This window comes from Meleagris gallopavo, chromosome 10 (genome assembly GCF_905368555.1).
Source record: "Meleagris gallopavo chromosome 10, MGAL_WU_HG_1.1, whole genome shotgun sequence".
In the NCBI taxonomy this organism is placed as follows: domain Eukaryota; kingdom Metazoa; phylum Chordata; class Aves; order Galliformes; family Phasianidae; genus Meleagris; species Meleagris gallopavo.
This window is the reverse complement of record NC_139413.1, coordinates 20,933,313-20,947,647: the sequence shown is the minus strand read 5'-3', so window position 1 is coordinate 20,947,647 and position 14,335 is coordinate 20,933,313. Positions and strand designations below refer to the sequence as shown.

Genomic DNA, 14,335 nt, shown 5'->3' with positions numbered 1-14,335 from the left:
CGCCACCTGCCCACGTACCAGCGAAGTCCTCCAAGCAGCGCAGAGCGGCGCGCGGTGGGAGGAGTTAGCAGAGGCCACGTCCCCTCGCGTCTCTGCGGCGCCGGAAGCGGCGCGGCCCCGCCGGTGCTGAGGGGCTGCGGCGGCGCCCAGTCGGGCTCGGCCCAGCCCCGCTCACCGCCTGCCGGCACTCACCGTGAGTAGCGCGGCCGGAGCGCAGCTTCTGTGCCGCCCTGAGCCGTGCGGTACGACCCTACGTCCTCCCCGTGGCCCCCTATGTCTTGCGCTCCCCGTTCCTCCGGCCTCCTCTTCGCTCTGTGTGTTGGGGAGGCCTGGGCTCGTATCCAGCGCTACCCGGGCGGAGCAGCTGCGCAGCCCCTGCTGGCCCCAGCACCTGCCAGCCCGGTGTCCCGCTACGTAGCTGTGGGCTTTCCAGCAGGAAAACCCCTCCCCGGTGCTGTGGCAGAGGTCCTCTCTGGGCCTTGAGATCGAGGGCTTCCCATTGCCCTCCGTTATGGGGTCTTCCAGCAAAGCCCTGTGTCCCTGTGGGGCTGGTGGGGAGGGAAGTTTCGTGCAGCTTTCGTGTCACGTCCTCGTTCACAGCCACCCCCAGTGACGGGCTGTGGCTGTGCTAGGCAGAGGTTCTGCACCTCATCCTGTATCCACCCCATCTGAGCAGGGAGCCCCGATGGACGCACGAGCGGAGCTGAGCGCATCCTGACCCTCACCCCATGCGACCCTTGTGACTATGGACGAGTGGAAGCACAACCCCATCATCAAGCCCCACAAGAAGCGGAGCTGGTACCTGGCCTGGAAGTACAAGCTGATGAACCAGCGGGCGCTCAGGAAGCTGTGCCAGGTGATTCATTCGCAAGCCTGTGGTGGATTAGGGAGGATAATCTGGGGTTTACAAGCTTATGGAGCAGATGTGGGGGGTGGAGGTGGGTCTGCTAGGAGTCCTGTGTGACCTAGCGTGTTGGGGATGTATAACTTGTCCCTAGAAAAGCCATCTTGCTAGCTTCGTGCTCGTGTATGGCGGGGTCTGCCATATCTACCAGCTCCTTCTATCTGCAAATGGACTGGTTATGACTAGAGATACAATTATTCAGGCTTTCCTGGGAGACTTTCAGATGAAAGCGTGCCTAGTTCTACACCTGTGCTGTCTGCAGCAGGACTCTACCTGCAATGAGGGACCATCCCTGACATACGATTTGCAAACCAAGCCTGGTGTAATTCACAATAGGTGAACAGAGAAAATAAGCTGAGGAATGGGATCTTGTGCCCCAGGGGCAGCTGGTGTCTGGGGGAGCTCCAGGCCTGCTTGACTGTGCTGTAAAACAGCTAATCCTCAGCCAAGCTGGCATCCTAAAGGGTGTAAGGACAGGGTAGGTTCGGCCACAGCGTAGCGAGCTGCAGAAAAGGAGCTGTTCTTGAGATGAGCAGAACTTGGTGAAAATAGGCAGATGGTGCAGGGTAGGCTCACAGGGACTCCCTGGGGAAGCAGACTGTTCAATCCTGCATCCCTGGAGTGCTTGGGAATGGACCCAGTTGTTCAGGCCAGCACTGCTCATTGTGGTGGGAGCAGTGAGCTAGAGCCTGTCTGCCCTGAGCTCTGTTGTGGTACTGATAGGAATTAAGACACAGAGGAAAATTGAGCTTAAAATGTGTAAACCAGAGCTGCAGTTATAAGTCTACAGCAGCAGGGTCTCTATCAGCATCCCTGGCTGAATCAACCACGCTAGACCTGGCTGCTGGTCCTGCTTGTTGCTGCCTCCTTCAGCCTGCCAGCTCTGGGAGCACAGACTGCTCTCCTGGTATTAACATGGCTATTAACAAAGACCTCTCTACTGGCTACCACACACAGTCTGCTCCTAGCAACAAGCCCAAGCTCCGTTCTTGGCCAATTAAAAACTATTTGTTTTCAGATCCCGAAAGGTGATCATAGTTCTGAGTCAACAACAAGCTACTGAGCTAAAATGCTGTAGTGGTGTTTATATTGTCACATTATCTACATGTCCATCTGTTGTTTTATTGCTGTTTTTTCATTTTCCTCAATTACTTTTGAACCCATTTGGCTGCATGGCAGAGATAGCAGCAGTGTGCAGTTTTGAGGCAGTAGATGACAAGTAGGAGACCAGTGTGTGTGATCTCACCTCCATACCAGGCCTCAGAGAGCTTGAGGAGAAGGTGTTCTTACAAAGATCTTTAGGAATGAAGTTGCTGAGTGTTTGGCGGGCAATGAGAGACTTCCAAAACCAGTCAAGATTGTACATCCCAGGCCAGCACTGCAACTCTAAGACCAATCTCTTGGCTGTGGCCAGTGCTGCTCTTGCAGCTTTCACATGTGTGCTGATTGCTTCCCACCACTGGATGTTTGTGGTCCAAGTCTTCCTGTCTCAAAAAGAGATCCTTATGGCATGGAATAGTTTCTGCTTTACTCTGGTCTGAATACAAGGAAAAATACTGAAAATGTATGAACCAGGGCCATGGAAAGTGGCAATGCTGCCACTGGGATTTCTGTGGACTGCTCCATAGCCCCAGTCCTTCCCATCACAACACCATCTGCATCCTTGCGAACTGTTGTGTAGTTTGCTGCAGACTGTAAGGCTGTGAGCTGCAGCCTGTGGCACAGTGCAGTTTCCTGAAGTGAGACCTGAATTTTTTGCTTTTGCTGTGTTTTGATCATACAGCATTTCTTCCTCCTTGTGAATATCCTGGGATACCTCCTGTGATTTCAGATGAAGAGGCAAGTTTAGTGATGCTGCAGTAGGGGCAGAGGCTGAGGTTACTGTGGGAGTTGCAACTTGAATTACCAAATTCTCTGCATTTGGAGACCTTCAGCCTTAGTATTTTAGTAGCAATCTGCTTGCAGATCTGGAAACAGAGCACAGTGGAAGTGGGTTAATTCTCATGTATCAAATGCTCAGTGCTCTCCAGCTGAAGATGCTGGACCTCACCCTAAAACTGTCATCTGTATTTCCTTCTCTTTCTCTTCCCCTAGAAGAAAGAGGGAAATGCCAAGTACTGAAGATTCCTACCAAGATCCTTTTGGGATGCCCTGCAGACTATGGCAGGGAGGAGGCTTGATCTTGGGATTGTTACTTACAAGTTGCTAACACAAAGCGTCCTGCATTGCAGACAGGTGCTGTCCTCTTCTTGCTTGTAACTGTGATTGTGAACATCAAGCTGATCTTGGACACCAGGAGAGCTGCTTATGAGGAGGAAGAGGAGTCTGCACAGGACTATGGTGAGGGGCATTTCATTGAAGGGATGGAAATCAGAGAGAAAGGAGTAATTTCTTTAAGTCAAGTAAAACTTGTGGTGAGCAACAGTATGAAAGACAGGTTTGTGCCTATGTGTTTAACAAAAATGATTAGAAAAGGATGTTTCTTGGTCTGTCTACTCAAGGCTTTAGCATGTATAGCTTCAGAGGTCTGCATGAGGATAGCTGGGACCAGACCTGCTGCTGGTTTGGATTTCCTTTACTTGCTTTCCCCTTAGACTGTGACCCATGGTCTAAGGGACTGGAATGCCTGATAGGCATCACATCCTAGAGGTTTGGTTGGGCTAGGGACAAGCAGAGACAAACCAGAGGTGTCTGGGCTGGTTGAGACTGGACATTCTTCTCCTGTAGATGATGAGATGCTGAATGTGGAGGCCCCTAGGCACCCTGTGAGCAACAAGAAGGTCTTGGATGTCGAGGTGTACTCCAGCCGATCAAAGGTCTATGTTGCTGTGGATGGGACAACAGTAAGTGGATGGTTGCTGGCTGTTCCTGTGAGCAAATGATGGATTGGGGTTGAATGGGTAAAGCCTTGAACTGTGGGCAGTGAGAAGCAATTCTGTAGTTGGTATATTTAAAAAAAAAAAAAAAAAAAAGGGGGGGATCCTAGGAGACTGGAGATGTTGTCCTGCACTGTCTTCTACCCTGGCATTCATGAATACTGTGAGCAAAGCCAAAATCTCAAAGGGGAGATACTAACCTTTTTCTTAGGGGCCCTGCTGGATGTGCAGGGAATAAGGGATGCTGGCTTAGGTTCTTGTCAATTCTTCACTTGCAGGTCCTAGAAGATGAGGCTCGGGAGCAGGGAAGAGGGATCCATGTCATCGTCTTAAATCAGGCTACGGTAAAGTATCCCTGCACATCTGTGTGTCTCTTCCTTCCTGAGCTGTTCTTGTCCTTCCTGTTTATCTGTTTGATGTATGAGACAAAATCCCTGAACGTGTTTGCTTTCAGTTGCCAGAATATGACATGATCACCCAAAAGGTCCTTGCAGTGTTTCTCTTGCACTGACCTAGCTCAGAGAAAGACTTTTGTGGGTCTCTCAAGTAGTTCGGACTTGGTCCAGAAGACTTGTGAACTGCAGCAGGGGTGATGCTGGGGAACATGCAGAAGAAGAGTTGATGGGTGTAGGGTAAAGCTGTCTTGTGCTCCTCAGCATTTTGTATGCAGTGTGAAGGCTGAGTTTGTCTGGGTACTTGCTCCCTGGCCTACTAAAAAAGGAATTCATGTTGTTTTGGGATTGAGGCTTCCGAGGCAGATTTCTGTAATTCTACTTGTCCTGGTCATATGGAATTTAAGATACATCTGATGTTTGAATACCAACAGGGTCATGTGATGGCCAAGAGGGTCTTTGACACCTATTCTCCTCATGAAGATGAAGCTATGGTACTTTTCCTCAATATGGTTGCCAGGGGCCGGATCCTGATCTTCACCATTAAGGTAGATGTGACTTTAGTGTCAGAAGAAAAGTTCCTTCAAGTCAGGACACCTTCGGGCTCAACTCCCAAATGTTATTGAGCATTTCTAAGGCTAACTGTCACATTTCCAGCTATGCTGTGTCTCCCTGGCTGGATCACCTGCCTTGTCTTTTCATTCTTCCTTGTTATTGCTGTGCCCAGCGAGACTGCAGGGCAAAAAGAACAAACAAGTATCAGAGCTCACAACTATAAATGAGATGGAGAATGAACACAAAGAAATGTAAGGATGTATTGAGACCTGGCCAGGAGATGCTCTGTGCCAGTCCTAAACTATGCCAGTTCCAGGATGTTTTGGCAGGAGCTGTAGACTATTGGCTCTGGGCCCCTGTGTGAGCAACGGTGCACTTTAAGGCTGTGGGTTCACATGTGTAAAGTATTGGTAGATACATTCTGTCCCTGCTTGAGAACAATTTGGTCTCATGGAAACAGAACTCTGACTCCTCTGACCTGCCCATAGGTCATGGTGGGGGAAAAAAAACAGCAAATTTAGTGGTGTGGAGATCTTGGGAACCTGCTGTTGAAGGTCTCTGGCTGAGCTGATTTCAGGAAATGGGGCCTGTACCTCTTTGGTATTAATAATAGGCTCTCCTTGTATGCAGACCTCAACTGAGGGGTTGTTTTATTCCAGGATGAAGGCTCTTTTCACCTCAAGGACACAGCCAAGAATGTCCTGAAAAGCCTGGGGAGCCAAGTTGCACCGTTCTTAAGCTGGAGAGACATGTGGACATTTGTGGGGAAGAAGGGAGGTAAGTATGAGTCTAGTACTACATGGGAGATGATTCTTAGCTCCTTTTGGGGAGAGAATGAAGGTAGAAAGTTGCAGTCCATCCTCAACACACTGTATGAGCACCAAGTCACAAACAGTAAGCTGCTCTGTTCTTGGGGATGAGGGAAGGGAGTGAAGGCAGAGCATGCCCCTTCAGCAGCTCCCCAGAGGCCCTAGAGTGGAGAGAAGATGCTAAGCCACTACCCTGATCTGCAGCCTCTAGTCATGTCTTTGCACAGTTTTTGCACAGTTCAGATGAGCCCTTCCAGGCAGTTCTGACCTTGTGTCCCTGTTCCAGGGGAAGTATATGGAGAGAAACATGCCAAGTCACCTGCCCTCTCAACATGGGGTGACCCTGTACTACTGAAGACAGAAGTTCATCTGACGTCTGTGGAAGGTAAGGAAGTTGGATTTGCTCTGTGTTGCTGGATGTCTCTGGGGGATGTCTGCCCACAGCTCTTGATGCTTTTGAGTTGGAGCCACAGGTCTGTTAGTGGCAGCCCGGGATCGATTTAAGGCTGTTTGTGATGAGATGCTGACTTAGAATGACCCCATCTTTCCTTCTTCTTGCTTCCATGGCAATTCCAGACATGATAATAGAGAGAGGTGAGGATGAGGGACTGAGGACATGGTCTGGCCATTCTTCATCTCTTTAAATTAAGCCTGATCCGATCATTGTGGCTATTATCTTGAGCAAGGACCATTGCTGCTTAGAGAGGCTGTGCAGAGGGGATGGTTTCTAAATGGCTCTTGTGGTTATGTTCTATATCCTGCAGTGATGCTTGTTCATGGCAATAAGAACTAGTTCACTTATGGCTGAGCCCACAGTGGGCCGTCTGCATGGCAGCCATGAGTACACAAGGTGAGGCCATGGAATGAGCAGTCTGCAATGTTTTCTCCTCGGTGCCTCTAGATGCTGAGTGTCATTGGCCTGATACAGAGCTGAACCGCCGCCGGAGAAGATTCTGCAGCAAAGTGGAAGGTTATGGCAGTGTCTGCAGCTGCAAAGACCCCACGCCCATTGAGTTCAACCCCGATCCTGTGAGTACCGGGACAAAGTACCTGGAAGGCACTGGGAGGAAGCTGGCAGGGTCTCCAGCAGAGCTGAGTGGACCATGTCCTGCACAGTTGGTGTGGCATAGTCTCACCCAGCCTCACTCACATATTTTCTCTTCCAGCTCAAAGACAATAAAGTCTTCGATGTGCCTGTAGCTGTTATTGCAGGGAACCGCCCCAACTACCTGTACAGGTAACCACTTCAGGGCTCACGGTTTCTCTGCTCTGGGCCATGAGACCATACATGGTTAAGCCTTCTGTTACATCCTGCTGACAGGATCAGCCTTATTCTAGGGTTGTGCAAGCAATGTGGGCAGACCAGCTGGCACAAGTCCTGGGGCCCCTGGCCATGGGGAAGGGAAAAGCCCAGGGCACAAGTTTCTGTTTCCTTACCTTGCGCCCCTACCCCAACCCAAGGGATCCATACCCCTGTGTAGGGTGGCCTGGACTCACTGGGACTGTGCTATGCTCAGGCCCCCTTGTCTCTCCTCAGGATGCTGCGTTCCTTGCTGTCAGCTCAGGGCGTCAATCCTCAGATGATCACTATCTTCATCGATGGGTACTATGAGGTGAGAGCACTCTGGGGGTCCCTGTAACCAGGTCCTTGTTCCCACAGCTCTGACAGCACAGTGAGCTCCAGGACAGGCCTTTGGGATCCCACTGAGTCTCAGGAGCTTTCTAGCTCATCTGTGCAGCAGCCCATAAGGTATTGTCCAGTTACTCTGTGATGAAGTTGGGGAAGAGAACAGGCTCGTTCCCCTGTAGGCCTTTCCCACTACTGTCAGACTGGGGCAGCTGGTGTGTTTATGCAGGCTCTTACTGCAGTGCATCAGTTGTTAAAGATAGTAGCATCCATTGCCATAGCAACTAGAGCAGTATCCTTCATCTGTGAGGGGGCAGCTTGGATGTTCATGCTGCCATGATGGATAAAAAGGAAAGAGGGAACTGTTGGAGTAATGGGAGCTCCTTCCCTCAGTTGCAACTAGGGAGTAAGATGGGCAGGATAAAGATGGAGAAGGCCTTGGTGGGGCCATCTTGGAGCAGAGGATTTTTAGCCGAAACATTATTGTGGCAGGGGGGATTGGAACTAGGTGATCTAGAAGGTCCTTTCCAACCCAAGCTATTCTATGAGTCTTTGATGAGGATGTGCTTGGACAGAGGTGGTTCTTAGCAGTTGTGGAAGAAAATGTAGTTGTTTGTGATCCTGATACCTAGCAGCTCAAGATATTCCTAGATACACCTGTTTTCTGCCTGCACTGTCCATGGGGGACTAGAAACTTCAGGCCTCTTTGGATACAAGTCTGGGTACAGAAATCAGCGGGGCAAGCGAGGTTATTGCCAAGGTTAGAGATATTTAGAAGCTGAAAGGGCCAAGATGGTTCAGTGAGTTCCTTGCCATGAGGCCTTCAGCAGAGTACTGGTTGGAGCCTCACCTGCACTCAAGAGGACAGCCATGCAAAGGAAATCCTATAGGCGTGTTGTTGGTGTTCCATGGAGCTGACGCTGTTGCAGAGGGTAGGGAGAACATGTCCTAAACCACATATTTGAGCTCTGTACATTCCCATTACAGGAGCCAATGGATGTTGTGGAGCTGTTTGGCCTCTCGGGAATCCAGCACACTCCCATCAGCATTAAAAATGCCAGAGTTTCTCAGGTGAGAGATCCTTACTACCCCTGGGGGAGTTACTTCTTGGGATAGTATTTGAGGGAGGCAGGCTTAGCCCCACAGTGGTGCCAGGCAGCCCCTCCCTGTGGTCTAGGAGTTGATGCTAACACAGGCAATTATGTGTCTATTCTTGTAGCACTACAAAGCCAGTCTGACTGCAACCTTCAACCTGTTCCCAGTAAGTGAGACCTCTACCTGGGCCCTTGGGAGTGAGACAGCACAGGGTGTCTGTGGGATAGTGGTGTTTGACAGCCTGTCTCACGGGATCTGGAATCTGTCCTATGGGGCACGGAGCAGCACAGCTAGATGCTCTTTGGTGTCTCTGCACTCTTCTGACCCTCTCTCGTCCTTCTGACACTTCTCTCTGCCCTACAGGATGCCAAATTTGCTGTGGTTCTGGAGGAAGATCTTGACATTTCTGTTGACTTCTTCAGGTAAAGCTGTGGATCACTGAGCTTCTGTTTGGGTTGGGCATCTGGGATTTTGTGGATCCTGTCCTTCTTTCATTTTTGGAGCTACTGATCTGTTTTGCACACATGCTTATGCCAAGATCTGCCACCTCAGTCCAAGAGATGGATTAAATAGTCCTGGTAGTTGTGGATGGCTCATCCCTTGGTGGAGAATTTGCATTGGTTTGTCTGTGGGAAGGATATTTAACCAGGAACTGGGCAACTCTTTCCTCAGCTTTCTGAGCCAGTCAATACACCTGCTGGAGGAGGATGAGAGCCTGTACTGCATATCAGCATGGAATGACCAGGTGAGTCAGAGAGGATGGTGGAGGAGAGACAGCTCTGCCCTGTGTTGTTCCCAAGTCAGGGTGAGGTCTGACCCCCTTCTGTAAAGCCAGTTCTATCAACCTTAGTGAGTGCGTTTCCCCAGCCCTGGAAATACCCCTGCAAACTGCCATCCTATTGCTGCCTTGTGCTTCTCAGTGATTGTCTCTGCTTTGCAAGCTGGGAACCAGCATAGGATAGGGCAAGTTACTTTGGAGGGGCATGGAGTGCACTTGAAGTGCTGAATGCTTCCAATAACGTTGCAGGGCTATGAGCACACAGCTGAGGACCCCTCACTCTTGTACCGCGTGGAGACCATGCCAGGCCTGGGCTGGGTTCTTCGGAAGAGCCTATACAAGGATGAGCTGGAACCAAAGTGGCCAACCCCAGAGAAGGTGAGTATCTTAGAGGGGCCCTGTCTTCAGCAGCACATCTCTGCACATCAGCAGTCCCTGATCATCACTTGATTGTCATGAACAGAGCTCTTGGAGGAGCTCTGGCTCTTCCTGAGCATCACCTGGGCAAGATGTCCAAGCAGAATGGATTTAGATAGGCATTAACCTGAGGACCATGTAACCAGCCACAGAGTTGGCTGCAACAGCCCAGGCAAGCTGGGACTGTGTCAGCTAGAGCTTGAGGGGGCATCCAGAAAGTCCCTGAACAGCCACAGTGCTGAATGATATCCTCAAACTTGAATGCAAGTTTTTCCTCCCCAGCTCTGGGACTGGGACATGTGGATGCGGATGCCTGAGCAGAGGAAGGGCCGGGAGTGCATCATCCCTGACATCTCGCGTTCCTACCACTTCGGCATTGTGGGCCTCAACATGAATGGCTACTTTCATGTGAGTGACTTCCCTCAGCCAACAGCTCTCCCAGACCCTGTCATGGTGTCAAACTCTGACCCGCACACCTCTCCAGGTGGTAAAAATACTTGAGGTGACCTCCGAGTACTGTTCGCTCTTGACTGAACCCTGTTTTCTTTGTCTCCTTCCTCTCTTCCTGCTAGGAAGCTTATTTCAAAAAGCACAAGTTCAACACTGTTCCAAATGTTCAGCTTAAAAATGTGGAGAGGTAAGTGCTAGTTGGAAGGAGATTTGGATAAAGCAGCTGTATGAGCTGATCATTTTTCCTTATGCTGGAGATGTGTTCCTTCCCAAACAAGAACCATCAGTCACCTCCGTTCACAGCATATGTGCTCCACTGTGGGAATCCTTGCGGTGCTTTTTGGGAGGTTGCATGTAGCTAACCCATCTTCCAGAAAGTCCGAAAGCAGCCTGAGCACAAAGCATCCCTCGTTCTTGTTTGTAAGACTCCATTAACATTGAAGGACAGACACCTGTCCCTAATTACTCCATTTCACTGTTAAGGTGCCTGATCCTCCAAGCTTGGCTCTTAGAGCTTTCAAGTTGTGCGCAACTAGCCCTGTGATTTATTATTATTTCTTCTAAAGACATGGAGTCTTTGTAAGAGGCAGTTCAAAATTGGTCTGGCAAGTGTAAACCGTCACATTTTTGCTGCAGCATCCTGCTAAGAGGTATGACGGTCTCTGCTCTCTGTCCACAGTCTCCAACTTGTCTTTTAGTGTTACAGTGGGGTAGCCTTAAGCAAGGATCATCCCAAGATGACTGAAATTTATTGCACTGACTCTGCCCTGATCTCTGTGCTCTTTTCCTCCAGCTTGAGGAAGGATGCCTATGAGGCTGAAATTCATCGGCTCCTGGGGTAAGTGCCAGCAAGAAGGATGGGAGTCCACAGAACTTCCTGGATGGACCAAGTAGGACAGCAGAAGGAATGGAGGTGGCCCTATCCACTGCTTGCCTCTCCTCATTCTATTTCCGCAGTGAGGCTGAAGTCTTGGACCACAGCAAGAATCCCTGTGAGGACTCCTTTGTGCCTGACACAGAGGGCAAGGTCTATGTCATGTTCATCAAGATGGAGCAGGAAGCAGATTTCACCACCTGGACTCAGCTCGCCAAGGTAAGGCCCTAACATGGCCCATCCTCACCCCTTCACTGATCTTGGCATTGCTGGAAAACATCTGACTGCTTTTCTTGGTAGTGTCCATGGTATTGACACAGCTCAGCAAATGGATTCATGCTTATCTTGGGTGACGTTTAAGTTGTGTTTACAGAGGACAGTGGGTCATTTTTAAGTTGATTCTTGGCTCTGTGGTGATAAAGCTTATGGCCTCCCTGTGTAGGAGCTCATGATCTGAGCTGTTTAGAATCACTTTCCTGGAGGGTGCTGGTCAAACACACTGCCCTGAAGCAGGGATGGGAGTGGAGCAAGCTCCCCATCTACTCTTGCTGTTGATGGTGGATGGGGGTGTGTTTCCCTCAGCTGCCCTCACCAAGCTGATTTTCCCTCTCTGCTGTGTCTTGGTGAGGACAAGGGTGATGGTTCTTTACTTGCTGGAGGACACTCAACTGTTGTTTATGCCCAGGCCCTGATTCTTCTTCCCTCTCTACTATCCTAGTGCCTCCACATCTGGGATCTGGATGTCCGTGGGAACCACAAAGGGCTGTGGCGGCTCTTCCGAAAGAAAAACCACTTCCTCGTGGTGGGGGTCCCTGCCTCCCCCTACTCGTGAGTATCAGGGGCATAGCAATTTGCTACACATTTGCCCTACATTCTCATGACATTGCCCCCTGCCCAGGACACTGTGTCTTCTGCTTCTGTCCCAGCTCATTCTTGGGACTTTGTGGTACTACTAGTGCCATCTCCCATCCAACCTTCTTACCTGCAGGTCCAAGAAACCTCCATCAGTGATGCCAGTCTACATGGAGCCCCCTGCCAAGGAGGAGGGGGCAGTGGCAGTACCAGCAGTTGCTGCAGCAGAACAAACATGAGGCTGGTAGCTGGGAAGTGAATGGGGCCGGAGAAGACAGAGACACCCATGGTGCAGAACCGAGTTGGCAGCAGCTTTTGGAGGCTGGTGACTTAACATGGACATTTATTTCAGGCTGCAGAATGAGATCTTGGGCTGCCTTCAGCCCCCTGTTGTGGTCTCCCTCTCCCTCGCACGGGGGCAGAGTCCTTCCCTGTAGATATGCCACCTTCCCATCCAAGGAATTTTTTTTTTTTTTTTTTTTAACACAGACTCTTTACTAATGCTGCTCCCATTGCTCCCTGGCTGGGCAAGGTTGGAGGAAGGAGATGCTCAGCTGGGGGCTGGAGGAGGCTTTTAGAAACACCTCTGCTCCCCTTTTTTGCCCCCAAAGTTCCAAGAAGGCAGCATACTCATGTGCAAGTGCTGCAGCCCTCTAGCTGGGTGTTATTACTCTTGCCCAGCTGGATCCTTGCCCAGTGGTGAGCACAGTGGTAAAGAGGGGATCTACCAGCTTTTTTTTTTTCTCCTGTACAATGGATGCACCTTGAAGACTGCACTGGGTTGGACATCTCACTCTGGACCATCACAGCTGATGCAGCCCAGCTCATAGGCAAAAGGGAATACTGAGGCCGAGTTGGATTTGCTGTGGAAGCATCGAGGATACCCTATCCCCAACTGAAGGGCAGTCAGGTTCCCCTTTCCCTGCAGTTCTGGGAGCTGGAGATGACTTGATGGAGGAGGACCAGGCTGTGTGGTGCTGCTCGGACTGCCCTCACCCACTTTCTCCATGGGGAGCAGCTCTGCCTCCCCTGAGTCATAGGAGTAGGGGATGAAAGTGCCTTGTAGAGCGAGGTGGGAGCAGTGAGTGGGGATCCCACAGCTGCAGAGTCCAGTTAGACCTGGGCTCTCCAGCAGCTGGTATTGTAGAGAGAGGTGCTGCATCCTGGCATGTTCCTTGCCTGTGGTACTGTAGCCGTACCTCTCCCTCCTCCCCATCTGGGTAACCCTAGCTCTCTTTCTAACAGTGGAGCAGGAGCGTTTGTTCTCCTCAATCTCCACCCTTACTGTGGTACGAAGCTAGCAAGGAAGCTGTGAGCTGAGTCAGGATGGGTAGCCTGGCTCTCCTAAGTTGGTATGCCCTCTGTGGAGAGGGAGGGGGTCCTTATCTTCCTTCCTGTGCCTTAGGAAGCACCCCAAGCCCCCTCTCACCCCATCTGCTTGGTACTAATGCTCTCCTCCCAACTAGGACCTGTCCTAGTCCCTTGCTCAGTGCACCTCCCTGTCTCATCTGTGCAGTGAGAGATCAGTTCCCTGCCCAGGTCCTGCATCCTCAGGCACAGGTGCTCTGGCTTGTCCCTCTGAGCAGGGTTTGCTGCTCAGCCCTTTCCCTGTGGTCACAAAGATTAATGTATGTGAGAGCTGTCCTCTAGGGTGCAGCACTCTGGGCCAGGAGCTTGTCCCCTTCATTTTCTCACTGTGAACTGAGCATTGGGGTCTCCTGGGAGCACACACCCCAGCACCTGCTGGGGTCTACACTACATTCATTTCTTTATTTATTGCTTGTGGAAAAGGGAGGATAGCAGGAAAGCAGTGTGGAGAGCCAGCAGCCCTCAGCCTGCAAGGAGGCAGTCCTGGAAGGTGTGTCTTGTCACCCTGGCTCCATCCTCCATTCCCTTCTCTTCCTTGCCCAGCGTAGGGAAAATAAACGTTGAGCCCAGCAAATCTGCTCCACCAGCAGTGGGGTCAGTGCTGCTGGGCATGTACTGCCTGGGTCAGGGCAGGTGCAGGAGAGGAATGCCAGGTGGCACATCTGTCCTGAGGGTGCAGGGTGGTGGTGGTGGCACCCTTCAGGCTTTGCGGTACCAGCCCTGGAGCTCAGGTTCAACCCTTCCCTGCTCTGCCACCCCCAGCGCTGCACTTCTCAGGGGCTCTGGTGTGGCAACCCACAGGCAGTGGATCACCAGGCTTTTATTTTATTTTGTAAGTATTAAAAAATAGGTCATTTATTTGCTATGGGAAAGGGACTTTGCCTCCTCAGTGGGAAAGCCAGTTGCTCCTCAGGCACAGCTTTGGAGGAACCTCTGTGACTCTCTGCTGCGATGCCCTTGACATCTCAGTTCCCAAGTCCCCATATCCCTTCCCTGACCCAGTGCCCCCTTCCCCTCTCGTTTGGTGGAGCTCAGGCTGGGCCTGCTTCTCACCCCTGGGCTAAGGGGATGGCAGTCCCATGGGCAGGATCCTCTGCTCCCCATCCCGCAGCGACCAGGGAAAACAGCAGGGCTCTCCCCATGGACTTGGAGCTCCTCATCCCCTCCCTCTCTGCTTGCCACCTTGAGCTGCTGGGTGCTCTTCTCCGTCCATCCCCATTCCCTGAGTGAGGCTCCCGTTTGGCAGCTGTGGTAGTGCTGGGGGCAAGGGCATCCCCAGGGCTCGCCGCTTTCTGAATTGAATTATTTTTTCAAGAATAAACATTGCACAGCTGTTGA

The 14,335-nt window shown here is 51.1% G+C and overlaps 1 protein-coding gene across 2 annotated transcripts; it reads left to right on the top strand.

Annotated features, from left to right (window-relative positions):
• Positions 1–36: 36 nt before the first annotated feature.
• POMGNT1 (protein O-linked mannose N-acetylglucosaminyltransferase 1 (beta 1,2-)) lies at positions 37–14,335 on the top strand. Of its 2 annotated transcripts, none has more exons than XM_019618800.3 (22): positions 37–193; positions 677–856; positions 3,136–3,244; positions 3,632–3,747; positions 4,059–4,124; positions 4,607–4,720; positions 5,387–5,504; positions 5,823–5,921; positions 6,438–6,565; positions 6,703–6,773; positions 7,074–7,149; positions 8,151–8,234; positions 8,383–8,424; positions 8,622–8,680; positions 8,931–9,003; positions 9,286–9,414; positions 9,736–9,861; positions 10,026–10,090; positions 10,697–10,741; positions 10,861–10,996; positions 11,496–11,605; positions 11,766–14,335. In XM_019618800.3, exons 2-22 carry the CDS (start codon positions 746–748, stop codon positions 11,866–11,868), a joined length of 1,980 nt encoding a protein of 659 aa, XP_019474345.2. In that variant the 5' UTR covers positions 37–193; positions 677–745; the 3' UTR covers positions 11,869–14,335. The 2 variants fall into 2 exon arrangements, with proteins under 2 accessions (XP_019474345.2, XP_010714471.2); XM_010716169.3 differs by having other exon boundaries at positions 61–242.